Source organism: Epinephelus fuscoguttatus, linkage group LG20 (genome assembly GCF_011397635.1).
Source record: "Epinephelus fuscoguttatus linkage group LG20, E.fuscoguttatus.final_Chr_v1".
Classification (NCBI taxonomy): domain Eukaryota; kingdom Metazoa; phylum Chordata; class Actinopteri; order Perciformes; family Serranidae; genus Epinephelus; species Epinephelus fuscoguttatus.
The window spans coordinates 26,362,812-26,376,400 of record NC_064771.1 but is presented as its reverse complement, the minus strand read 5'-3'; the positions used below and the strand labels follow the sequence as shown (position 1 = coordinate 26,376,400).

The 13,589-nt window shown below is 41.3% G+C and overlaps 1 protein-coding gene across 1 annotated transcript in view; it reads right to left on the bottom strand.

Moving 5' to 3' along the window:
* Window positions 1-13,589, bottom strand: part of dock1 (dedicator of cytokinesis 1) — a 292,979-nt gene that overhangs the window by 75,879 nt on the left and 203,511 nt on the right. The window contains 1 exon segment of the mRNA XM_049564198.1: window positions 12,828-12,922. Coding sequence (XP_049420155.1) covers window positions 12,828-12,922 — 95 coding nt within the window.

The following is a 13,589-nucleotide window of genomic DNA, read 5'->3' as shown; positions in this document are numbered from 1 at the left end:
GATGTAACAATGACAGCAAAAGGCTGCTTTTCATCCAGGCCAAAAGTTTGTGAAGAGGTGAACGGATTACTAATGAGGCAACACAGGCTGATTCAGACACAACTCCAAATACTAGTGAGCAGGAAAACTCCCACTTTCTGCACTGGAGTCAGAGTGTTGGAAGTTCCTGTTGAGCAACGGATGAGATAATGAAGCATTTTCAAAGTTATCAGATGAATCACGAAGCAATTAAAACCGATTCTAACGGTCTAAACCTTTAACAGTTTGTCTTTTTTCACAATTTCTTTTGAATACAAATGACGTGTCTGCAGAAAACTAGAGAGTGAAAAATAAAAGCAGTTCTAGTTTTTTTTACACATTTAGAGGAAAATGTTCACACTGACAATCTTTTGATACAAATATAGCCTTGTTTCATCCTTTGAAACTGTTTACCTGGTTTCATACCCTCGACAGCATTCACAACCAGCATATTACAGGTTATTATATATTTAGTCTTAGTATATTAGCGGACTAACATTCATACCTTGGGTGCCCATTTTATGTTGTGTATCAATGCTGATTTGAATGCCAAATTAAATAAACATTAGATATGCATTCATAAAATGGGGCCGTTTGGTCCGATACACTGTTGACCTAAAGACAGAAGTAATTGGGTTATCAAAGTGAAAGGAGCATTCAGCCAGTGTTTCAGCAAACATGTCAGTTCTGTTTAGAGAGGAAAGACAAAAAATAGCTACAGCATATTCACTGGGTCTCAAATGAAGCATCTGCCTCAGTGTAGTAAGTGATCCTTATTTAAAACCCAGCAGACAAAAAAGTATTTTGCTTGTATGCCAGCAAAAAAAGAAAATAAAGTCAGTCATCTAAAAACAGGGGTGAAAAAGTCAAGTACGGTGCAAATTCAAGGTACTTAATTTTCATTTCACACTCCTTTATACTTCTACTACTCTATATTTAACAGGGAAACAGTCACTTGTCATCAATAGTTCCTAGCTACTTTGCAGATTAAGAATTCACTGCACACACACACACAACAAATAATCATCTTATTAATCATGATGCATTGTTCTGAATCAAATCTAAAAGGGGAAATTAACCGATCCTGTCCCCCTTAGTTGGTAGGTCAAGTAAGCTTGACAAAAAGAAACATGACAACACTGGTTCTGTTTAACTGGGTGCTGCTTTAAGAAGTTGACAGCAAAGACTACAGTATGCGATGGAAGGATATATTCACAACATTAAGGCAGAACTGTGAATTTAGGCTACGTCATTCCTGTCTCATGAAAAAAAAGGGGAAGCCATACTCTTTGTGTAGGAGACAGAGGGTAACAGAACTATCAGGTATGTATCTTCCTTCTGAGGATCAGAAATGTACTGTATAAATGTATTACTGACCACAAACCATGTTGCTGTCCCAAGGTTTGTCTCTCTTTACTGTATGGAGATACTTCGAGGTGAAACGCAGCCTTACAGAGATGCCATAAAACAAAGAACATTAGTCTTGATCTGGCTAGATTGGACAGCTAAAACGTGGGCAAGCTTAGAGTTTAGAACTGTTTGGACACAGATCTCCCTACCTGTTAGATCAGGAGGAGGACGATAAAGAGATGAATGAATAAGACTTTCACCACATTATTTTGGAAATGGAAACAAAGGTTTTGCCCCCTGATATCCAAACACAAATCCCTTCCTATCTCTCTCCATGTTGGGCCTGTTAGCTACTAATACCCACAAACCGTGAAGTGCAGTTTTATATGACCGGTGTGGCTAACTAGCTGCCCCAAGGCTTATTTGATTGGATGTTTCTTTTGTAAATGCCCCCCAGTGCAGGATGAGTCATCAAACAGGAAACGAAGAGGGATTTTGAGTTAAAAATACTCTTACCTTTACACTAATAGAGATTTTTTGACATAAATTTGGCATATAAAAACAGACAAATGATCGATTAACACAGGGACACAGGATTAAAATGGGGGAAAAGTATTTTTCATTTCATGGGGACTTTAACTCCTCTTGATGTAGCTAGTTAGCTAGCATTTTGCTAACCTTAGTCAACTAAAGATGTGACAGTAAAGAGTGTAATGTGACTGTGGACATTGTGACATTCCCTGTGACATGTCACGTCTCTCAACCATCTTTAACATTTTGTTCTCTTGTCAACATAGATGAGCCTTGCACATAGCATACCTAAGTACAACAGGAAAGGGGAAAGCTGACAGAGGTTCTGCCAGGTACAAAGCTTGGGGGGCAGAGTGAAAAAGACTGGACTTAAGAAGTCTAATTCTGTAAAATCAGTTCTTTGATCTTGGTACAATTTTCCTCTAACACTTGTATGTAAGTAAGTAAGTAAGTAGAGTGGCAGTCAATGACCTGAATACTTCCACTCAGGGCTCCAGTGTGGTCAGTCCAGTTGACAGATAGTTTTCCGACACAGTAAGCCACCCTGCTGCTTCTTGATAATGACTTTGATAAAACCATGTTGAGAAAAATCACATCAGATGTTATCTCACCTCGGGGGGCACTATTTAAAGGCCAGCTGACACGATACCATCACAGCCACTCAAGAGCACTGTATTCCATGGGCAAAACAATATTACTTGCCTGGACAAGAGCTTCTCCTCAAGCAGATACACACAGAGTGACAGACACGAACACAGATTCCAAGTAGTGTGCTCCAAGTAGTCTGCAAAGGGGGTGTGTTTGGCATTCACATCAATGCTTGTTGAGCATGTATGGGGATGGAAGATTAACGTAAGACGTCTAACCTACACTGGCATGTTGGCAAACAAATACCCAGACATACAGCAGCAGCTGGTGATGCAGTGCAGTATGCAGCGATATAAGTCACAAAGCATGTTTCATGACTCTCCCACAGTCCCTCAGTAAAGCTGTGTGTTAATCTCATTGTTGCAGAATTACCACTCAAATCACACACAAGAGAGAGAGAGCGAGTGGACAACTGTCATCACATTAACAAAGCAACATAGTAGGAAAGCCATGTAAAGGTCAAGCTGTTCTTTGCAGCTCACAATGCCAAAAAGCTGAGGCTTGAGAAGCACTGGCATTTTGCACTAAAATGAGTACGCGTAGATTGTTGAAAAGGCTTATCATCAATTATCTATGTAGCTACATTTAATCATTTTTACTGGAAATTCATAATTAAACTTCATAAATGTACACTAAGCTATCAGTTTATGTTTATACCAAGCTGAACTGCAGTCTAATACACCAGTCCTGTAAATCCTACATGTAATAAGTTTAAAATGCTAGTGTTTTCAGGTGGCTAACATGACACTAACACTAATATATACTTGGTATAATTGTACCCTTACATTTAGGGCTGCCCCCTTAATCGTCCAACAAATGTTAGTCGACCAGAAAGGTTATCAGTTGGCAAGATTTCATTAGTCTCTTAGTCGCAGAAAAAACAAAACAAAACAAGACAAAAAAAAAAAAAGTGAAACTCTATTAGGAGCTGCGCCTTGTCAAAATAAATCAAAACCTATATGACTGGACCATGTGGGAATTTAATTTGAAAGGACAGACACAGGAAGAGGCCATGCTCAGCAGTCAGACAGGAGTCACGTTACAAACCAATCACAGCTGACAGATATCTTTCCCTTCTTCTGTAAATATTCAGTCTGATAAATATGGAAAAGTTGGTCATGTTAGTGCAGGGCTACCCAGAGATTTACATCTGTCCCACAGACAATAGGCTTACACACTTATAAACAACACCTGGAAGAAGATCAGCTCAGGATTTCAGGTACATAGGCTGTACGATGCTTGTTAAGGTTGCTTAGGAACCTCAGATGCAACCTGGCGCTGTGCTCTTGAAAGATGGCATAAAAAAGGCACAAGAGTAACGCCCAGTGCCTGGCTTTTCAGACGCAGCTTGTGTACGGCCCCTAATTTCCAGGGCTGGTACCTGTGGTTATTCCACAGGCTAGTTAATAACATGTCGGGCAGGAAATCCAAAGTGTGGGATTATTTTGAGAAGGTGAAGGACGAACCCAAGGTGATATGTAAACTCATCTTCATTGGTCGACTACAAACATGACGTATCATCTGAAACATGGAAGTAGCTACATGCCCATTAGCCCACAGCGTCATTAACAGGCGGCTCGCTCAGTGTGTGACGTGCACTTGTAGATAAAATATAGGCCTATATTAATGAAAGTTCATTAGTACGGTTTTGCATTTCTCTGTAATGTAGCACAGTGTTAACAATGTTACTGACACTATTCTTTCTCACACCTTCAACTCAAACCATTGTGTTGCCCCGCCCAAAATATATACTTGTTAAGTGATAAGTGTTATCATAGTGCCAGTAAGGGGTCAAGTTATTACAATTTGGGTTTTATTACATTTTAAATCAGGTTAAGTGCCCAATTTAAGGCACAAAGGAAGTGCATCAACCATTGCGCAACCATATCAGGAAGAGGCTAGCACTTTGTTTTATCTGGTCGCTATTGGTAGCTATCCCCAGGTACCAAGGAGTATCAGTCTAAGTTCTTGCAGTTACTATGCCCAGTAGTGGAAATGAAAGATGATGGAACAACTGCAGCAACTGTGGAGAACAAAATGCAGTGTGTCCTGTGTTGTGGTAGTTGCTCAGTGAGGAAAACGTAAAGCAATGTGGTCGTCTTTGCAACAGCGGTGCCAACAATAATATCACTTGGAAATGCTATGGGGGTAAAAGTTGTCTGTTTCCACTTTAAAAGGAGAGTATGTCAAGTCAGATACCCACAAGCCCACAGGCACTGTTTTTTTTTATCTTGGTGGGTGGTGGGTTGTACAGGGGCAAGCAGGATCACAACATCATTGGCAGTCTTTTCACTCTCTGTGAGTCCTCCTTCCTTCCTGCCTTCCAGAGCTGCCCTCCAGGTCCTGGATTAGTCATGAAGAGAACTCCAAACGGCAGCCATCCAGCTTCAGAAACCCTCTCCTAATGAGTCTGTGAGGGACTGATGGCATGGGTTATCGAGTTAAAGAGCTGCTTCTTCAGCTCGTCTGGGCTTTCATCTTTTCATCTGCCACGCTGGGCTCTCTGAGAACTCCCCATTCATCTCCCAATCTACCATTCTTACACATAATTAACAGCTCCGCAAGAAACTTTTGGTGTCATTTGGGGAAATGAACTGATTTCAAGAAGGTCATCTGATGTTAACTCAAATCTAATATTAAGAGTTTGATTACGTGTCCTAATAAGCCTGTAAGGCATGAAAAAGACGTGTTATGTATTCTTTTGCATGTTGATCAAAGATGAAAATAATAAAAACAGCTGCTGGGTTTATCTCTGTATTTTGTCTGGATAACACAGTGAATTCTAACTTTTAAAACTTGATTCTTAAGCTTTAAAATGTCTATTCAACCATGATTATCAAACAAAATTTACTTGATGTGTTAAGTGTCCTTTTGTTAGAGTAATACAAGCGGTTAAAGTGTTGAGCTTTTATACCGGGGGAATTAAAGACTCAACACTTCATCAATTTGTTAAATAACTAATTACAGCTGATCATCAACATCATTTTTACTCAGTCAGTTAATTAAGTCTTTTGGTGCCTGCGACATCAACAGCTGTTCAAATGCTTCGCCTTATGACTGGAAGGAAAAAAGAGAACATTGCCAATGAACATTGTTCAGATTGATGATGATGAGAGCACTTAGTATGCAGTGATTCAGCATATCTCGGGGTGTGAGGTTGAAGAGTGTGGAGCTCTTGAAAAGTTTACTAGGCAAATCTGTAAGGGAGCACATTAAGCTGACTGTACAAAGCAGCCAGCAGCTGTTGTCTGGTAAAAAATGTGATGCGAGGTTTTTCATCCCTGGGAGAAAACCGACAGTAACTGTAGTGCTTAAGTAAATGCCAGCTTGTGCTAATTCAGTAAGCGCTCTTTAACAAAAATCAAGGTTTACCTACGGGGCACTCGTACCTCTAAAAAGGCAAGAATAAATTCACACTGAATGTCATATCTGCTTTCCTGTAGCTTCTGCGATATTGTCACATTAAAGGAGGAGCTTTAATTGTTTGATACTTACATTAAGTACTTAATTTTTACAAGGGACATTTCAAGTGAAATCCTCGTATGGTATTTTTCTGTGAATTTTCAACAAAGATGGCTAAAATGCTTTCAAATGTGAACAAAATCTAGGTCTCTTGCGTAACACCAGACAAGCCAAAAACAACAAGTGGGACCTCAAGGTCAGGATCCTCAAAGCCTGACACGCATCAGCTTCACACGTCTGTAGAAAGAAAATACTGTGCAATTTTGTGTGCTTTGACCTTGGTGACATAACTTGTTCCCTGTCACTTTGGAGAACGAGTGTGAGTCTATCTCTCCAGCCGGTTAGCTGTCACTATTAAGCCGTGGCCAGTTGGCACAGGCGGAAATGGAAGTCAATGGCTAACCAGCCTGATGCTGCTGTCCCCGGGGCAATTAGAGCCCATAAATCAGTTTACAACCTGGAGGAAGTAAGAGGCGATGGGTGGAGAAGAAGGAGTGGGAGGAAACGACTTCTGCTACTGCTGATGCCCATCTCATTAGTGGTGCTATCATAATGTGTGGACATGAAAGAACCGTCTGCTGGTGCTGCGGGTGGCTATCTGTGTGCTGAATGTGGCATTTGTGGTTTGCCCAGAAACAGGACACTCTGAGGAAGGACCGAGGGATATTCAAATATGCTTCACGAGGCTTTCAAATACATTTAAAAAAGTTCTTAAAAGTGACAACTGTGCTTGATGCTGTAAGAAATGTATGTTTTAAAGCACTTGACAAAAACAGCAACAAGCAGTTATAATAAAGGTCTACTAACCGAGATGTTTATATTCACAATGGATCAAATGACTACATCTCTTATAGTGGTGAACCTACAGAGAAAATCATCTCTTTAATTATCCTTAGCTGTGGAGGTTTTAACATCTTTTAGCTAATTGTCCTGGATTTACGGCACAGCCACTGCATGGTTCAGTCTCTCTGCTCTGATTAATCCTTTTTCCAGCAGCAGCAGGAGGCAGCTGTTTTCAGCCAACAAGCTCTGATAAACCCACTCCACACTACCTGCACAGCACTAATGGGACAGACAGAGTTAACAGGTAGCTGTTGATTACAGTTGAACATCTAAATCTAAAGAGCCAGGAGTGGGTCGCACAACTTAATAAGCCAAGTCCTAACTTGTAAGTTGACTTTTGTAAATACCAGCCTTTAAAACAGACTTAATGTCGGTTGCACTAACCAAACGTAAGTCTAGTCTTAACTACATCAAGTCTTAGCGATGCAGATTCATTTGAATGCCCACACGACTATGGCTATTACTCAGCCACGCATGCATTGCTAGGACACATTATTAACAGTCTCCTGCTGTCTTAAATTGCCTCAACTGCGAAGCATTATAGAAAAGAAAGAAATTTCACAGACGCTGAGATACGAGATATGAGGCGTATCTGTGTTTGACTGTCAGCAGCTGACAGGTGGAGCTCCACAGGTAATGTAAAAGGCAAGAAAAAGTGTACAAACCTGGACGTAACTTACAACTCATGGACAGACAGTGTGTTGTCAGCAGCAGTGTTAAAGAGTAAGTACCACACAAGCATGTGAATGGACTAAAGTGACATTTGCAGGTAAGTTTATATGCTGCTGCTTCGTGTGCTGTGGCTAAGCAGCTAGCTAGCTTGCTTGATAACTGGCATTAGCAGTGCACTTTTCACCAGTGAGAGTTTGTTTGGTCGGTTTGTCAACAAGGTGAGGGCCAAGACGTTCGTAAGTTAGCTAGATGAAAAAGAGACTTTGGTGGGAAAGCTAATGTTGCTGTTTGTGCCACTCTAGACTCACAAGTCAGTCTTTAGACGCTTTGCTTAACTAAAGACTGATGCCTTTCTCCCTGATTTTGTGTTTAGATGGGCGGATACAATTTCAGAGTTTAAAAAAACTCCCTACGTTGAAGAACCAATAGTAAATCTGCAGGGTGGTCCTTTGGTGGCTCGCTGAACTCTTGTGCTCGTAAACATAGTCCGACTAGAAACACGTGTAGTGGTACAAAATGGCTCACGTCACTGTAAGTCCTTCATTTCCACAATCTTGTGGACTGAGCACACGTTTGATAAAACAGAGTTAAATCTCTCAGCATCCATTTTCAAGCTCTCTGTGTTTGTGTCCTTGTGGACGAGAAAAGGGGGAGCGCACATTTCCAGGAGGGTGTGTCCTTTTCAAAAATGCAAGAGGCGTTGCTTTGTTGCCGGCCGTTTTCGCCGGTGTGTTAAACACACTTTAGAAAGGAGTGTCCCCAGACTATCAGAAGCCAGAGATCTCTGATTGTCTGGTGCCAGACTAGTGCCACTTGTCTTGTGTATCAAAGCCGTTTCCACCACACATTTTCGGTATGGTACCTTTGGAACCAACAGTAACCCTTCAGACATGGTACCTAGACCCTAGTGTTTCCACTGCAAACAGTACTCTTAAATGTGGGTGGGGTTGTTGTCACTCACTGCTCTGTCCAGCACTCACTGTATTTCCTCATTACCGGTGACACAGATAAAGTCTGCACTTGGTTTATCGTCGACAGAACGAGGCTGCACGCCGACATTTTCAGAACAAAGTAAAACAGGCTGCAGTGAGAGTCTCTCTCCATGGGATAAATAGTGGGTTTGTGCACTTAGTCCTTCTCAGGTAAGCTCAGGGTGTTGCTGAGTGCCCACAGGAGAGACACTCCACGATGCTTTTTTTTGGTCTCCAAGTGAGGATTAGAATATATGCAGTTCATATAATCCGGTCAAAAATAATAAATATGAGCACTTGAAGATCCACTCATTACTAAAAGTGTATGTCATATAAAAACTAAAGTGATGGGTGATTCCACTGGTACCATCCACAACTTTTCAAAAGCATACTGAACTGAACTGTAACGTACTGCTCGGTGGAAACGGGGCTTATCAGGCTATATAGAAACAGCAAAGATTCCGACTTAACGCCTGCTCCTGATTAGGCAAGATTAACAGCCAGTCTTAGTGAAAAAAGAAGACCGAAGCCTAGATGGTGCAACCAGAGCAACTATTAGGGTGGATTTAGAATGCCAGGTTACCACTGACTCAGGTGAAGAAGAGGCTTAAGCCGTGTTTGTGCAGCAAGCCCTGAATATTTTTCTCAGAACAAGGCTAAAATGACAAATATTTGACTTCTATTGAATTCTAATGCTGCTCCATGTCGACTGGAAGTATACATAGGCCACATCCAATAATAGCTATATAAGCAAAACCAGTTTTATAAGGCAATAATGGCCAAAAATGGAAATTAACACAGCTTTAAAAATATATGAGCTTAAGGTTTGAAGGGGTGGTCTTGGTTTAATGCTACAGCCTCTGAGACGTGAAGCTTTTAAGTTAAATCAGTCTCCTGTGCTCTGGCAATCAAAGAGCGTGACATACAGCCGCAGCTTCTCTGCCCTTAGATAGTTTATGCACAACATTTATGGCTATCTCATGGGATGAATGAACATGTCACCTTGGGTTCTTCCTGTGAGGTGCGGGAAACTACCGATCAAACACACTCTGACAGATGACAAAAAGCAGAAGAGTTTTGCTAATTGGTCGCAAAGCCGACACCTGCAGCATTCAAACAGGCTGAAGTATAAAGACTGTGAGATGAGTCAGACTTTGACAGGCTTATTTTTCATTGAGTTCAACAATGCTTTAACTTCAGCAAGTGGCTGAATGCACTGACTAGAATGCAGAATTAATCTACTGACTGTCACAAACAAGTGCAAGTAGACAAGAGGTTTGACTGAGCAGGATTCTTCTGGGGTATGAGAAATGACACATTGGCCTCTAGTCTGTGAGTCAAAAATAATACATTTCATACACTACAAGCAGGATCTGAGAAGGAACTGTTGGGAGTGTGTGAGTGTGTGTGTGTATGTGTGTGTGTGTGTGTACTAGGGAGGGTCAGAACAGCATGTTTTTACTCCAACTCCGCAGCTCTGTCTATAGCAGAACAGATGTGATTTGCACACCTGCAGGGCACAGGGGAGCATCATCACCAGTGTCTTTGCATTGTGACCCAGGTGGCTGATGATGTTTTTAGGGGTGGCGGTGTGAAATCCAAAAGGAATCTGGCTTGTAGCAATCAAATGGACTGATGAAAGCAATAGAACAGAAATTGAGTAGCAATGAAATCTCGATTCAAATATCCTAGCTGGTGATGATGTTAGAATGGTTTTGGAAGGAGTGGGCAGAGAGTCAAATAGCTCACAGTCGACTCGCGGCACCCTCTGTAAGCCCTGCACCTGCCGCAAATGGCCACTTTGAAGCCGCGCTCCAACAGATACAAGTCCAGGTACTGTGATGTAAAAGCCTTGTTATATAAAATTCGCTATTCCTCATTCTGTTCTGTCTGAGGCATGTTCAACTCAAGGGGAACTCAACTGATTTTTCACATCAGAGTCTGTTTGGTGTTGGGGACTGTGTATTTAAAAAAAGCTGTACAAAGCTTTTCTGGTTCCAGAGGGAGGTGTGTGAAATCTGATGTTGCCTCAAGTGATGCGACTTAAGTCAGTGTCTGTTGGGGCTTAAGTTTGAAAATGAAAAAATCTGGGGGTGTCAAGTTAGAAAGAAGTGACGTTACCAGACCTCCATAACTGCTTAAGGTTCAAGGCTACATTAGCTACTGCTGCACAACACACTTGTGCTAGGCGAACTACTAAATAGTCAGATCGGCTTGTCCTCACCCTGTGTGTTTGTCAGTGCCCAATCCGATGGCCGGGCAGGACGATAACAAACACATGATGGAATTACTATTATCACACAACACAAAATACTAGAATTTATGAACAATTTTAACCACTGACAACAACAACAACAACAACAACAACAACAACACTTAATAGCTGACAGCATCAGGTCAATCATAAAAAAAAAGAAAAGATCAGATCATTTATCCGTCTTTCTCCGTCTTTTCCATCTCTCTCTGAACCAAAGCGCCATATTCTGTCTATAGCCCTTTTTAACCCATGATAAGGCTACGTCAAAGTCCCTTTATTACACCAGCTTTTCTACACAGAATCAAACAATGCAGGCACGAAGCCATCCCAGTGTGTGACTTTAGAAAGCATGCTGGCGTTCCTGAGGCAAAAGAAGCACGATGGGCGTGACATGTAACACGACAGCATCAGCCTCTAGTATGATATATATATATAATTTGCGTCAGGCAGCGCTGTCTAATGAATAACAATGGAACAACATGGCAATACAATCATTTACCATCCCTGTTATATGACAGCTGGTCTCATCCTTTGCTCGGAGGGTAAAGAGCTCCTAAAGCTCACTGTCGTTCAAACTTGCGGACAATTCGGGCGCTGTTCTTCTTTTTTGAGTTGCCTGCTAACTGCTGCAGCTGCGCTATAAATCTCCCAGTAGTGGGTCACACACATACTGTAACACATCTTCAAAACGTCACACTCATCCCCTCCTACCGGTTGTCCCTTTTACACAGATGTCAATTCGGCGCTGTTACTACCTCTGTTGCTGGCTTAAAAACGAGACAACTTTGTCCCCCCATTTTGCGATTGTCCCTTTTTAATACAGAACAGCAAGCCAGAATAATGCCGTGACATTCATGCCTTGAAAAAGCAATATAAAAGCGGCAAATCTCTTCTCCATTCGATTCACTACCAGGGACAGCACCATGTTCTCGGTTGGCCGGAGTGTGTGTGTGTGTGCATGCGCATGTTAGTGACGCAAGTGTCGCTTATATGCAGGGGATGCCGATGTGAAAGTATAAAGGGGCAAATTGTATTTTATATTAATTTAATACTACTGCTTATAATGATTACACTAATAATGATAATATAATACATGAGCCAAACATCATCTTGACATTGGCAAAGGTATCGGCTACTGCTGACTGCTGTAACCACCGCTGATCCCTAAAGTCATCATCTGTCGGCACAACCCTGCAATGGTTGAGTTGCACTGTGGGTACTATGGGCACCAGATTTAAACAAGGAAAAAGAATGACAATAGACAGTGTCTAGCTTTGCGTCACTGGTGTTGACCCTTTTCTAACAGTCCATCATTAGTGTGACAGTGTTACAGGAGTGCAATGCTAAATCGGTCTGTTACTTAAACAGACATTTAAATTTCACGGTGGCCATGTACCTTTGACCACTGTTCAAAACACACCCAGCAGTTTCAATAATGCACGGATGGTGTTGGGGAATGCAAAACCGTCTTCCTTCATTGACTGACTGACTTAAGGTTATATCTGAAAGCTGTTGCTGTGCCATTGCATAATAGAGCACTACAACTCATTCTGGTCCATGTCTCTTCTGAAAAGATACAAATGGAAGTAGAAAAAAAACAAACACAAAAGCGCCTTTAAATACTTTCATGGCTGTAACTTCATCTGACAAGTGCATAAAAGCACAGCTCTTGACTAAACTCCTAAACTGCAAAGCACATTTCAACTCTTTTTATATTTTCAACAAAAATGGAATCAGGCAAGGTTCACATTAATAAAACAGAAGGCCATGGCAGCACAACAAGCAACAAAGTAAAGAGATGCTGAGACTAAGTTTGGAGATTAGCAGGCAGCATATACCCGAGCATCTATAATTCATGTGATTGTTTGCGGCTGCGCTGACTGCTCATCTGATTGCTACACTGCTGAGGCCTTGTGCCGATATTTGCATGGAGAGAAACACATTAGAAAATATCCTTACCCACTTCTGACTGCTGTTCCTTAGCAACAACAGTGTAGGGAGTTTAAAGCAGCATGCTTTATGTGTGTGTTTTGGGAGCGTGCATGTGTGTGTGTGTCCAGCGGTGTCGTACTTACTTATTTTGCATCATGTTCATTATGACCCAGTCTGAGGGGTAGACGTTTTTCCCAATGAGATCTTTAAACATGATAAATGTTTCCATTAGGAAATCCTGCAAGAGAGAGAAAGTTTTCAAAATGAAAACTGTTATTCTTCCCACCTCCAAGATAAGAGCAATCTGAAATGAACTGTTTAGAGTTTGTGGCTTTCAGGCGGAAACAGCTTTTAGATTAGTTTTTAAGGTCAAGGTGACACATATATTTTCCTTTTGCAGGTGGTTCTTGAGACCAATCATCCAGCATGTGCTCACATGTTGTAGTACGATGAGAATACAGCTGGCTTACTTCTCACAGGAAAACTATTCTTGTGATATTTAGTTAACAAACCGAATGCATAATTATCAGCTATTAAAGCATAACATGACAACTTGATAACTAGGTTCAGTTATACTACTAATAGATGCTCAGCTCTACCTTCTCTATGGCAACAGGGCTTGAAAGTCTCCCTCCTTAAAGTCATCAACTTTCTTCTTGTTATTTTATTGTCACACCTACAATAGCTTTCTCTTAATGTGAATTTCAGCTAAATACCAAAAACATAAATATGCATGTAAGTCTATTTCTGGCTGTAGATGTTTCACTCCTGGATGAATCCCTGTGCTTTGTGGTGGCGTGTTTAGAGAACAACTGCAAAACAACAAAGTCCTTTGGGCAGCAGCCAGCTCTGAAATGTGGATATGGCCCACGCCAGCTTCAGGAACAATAAATCTGTGGGAAGAT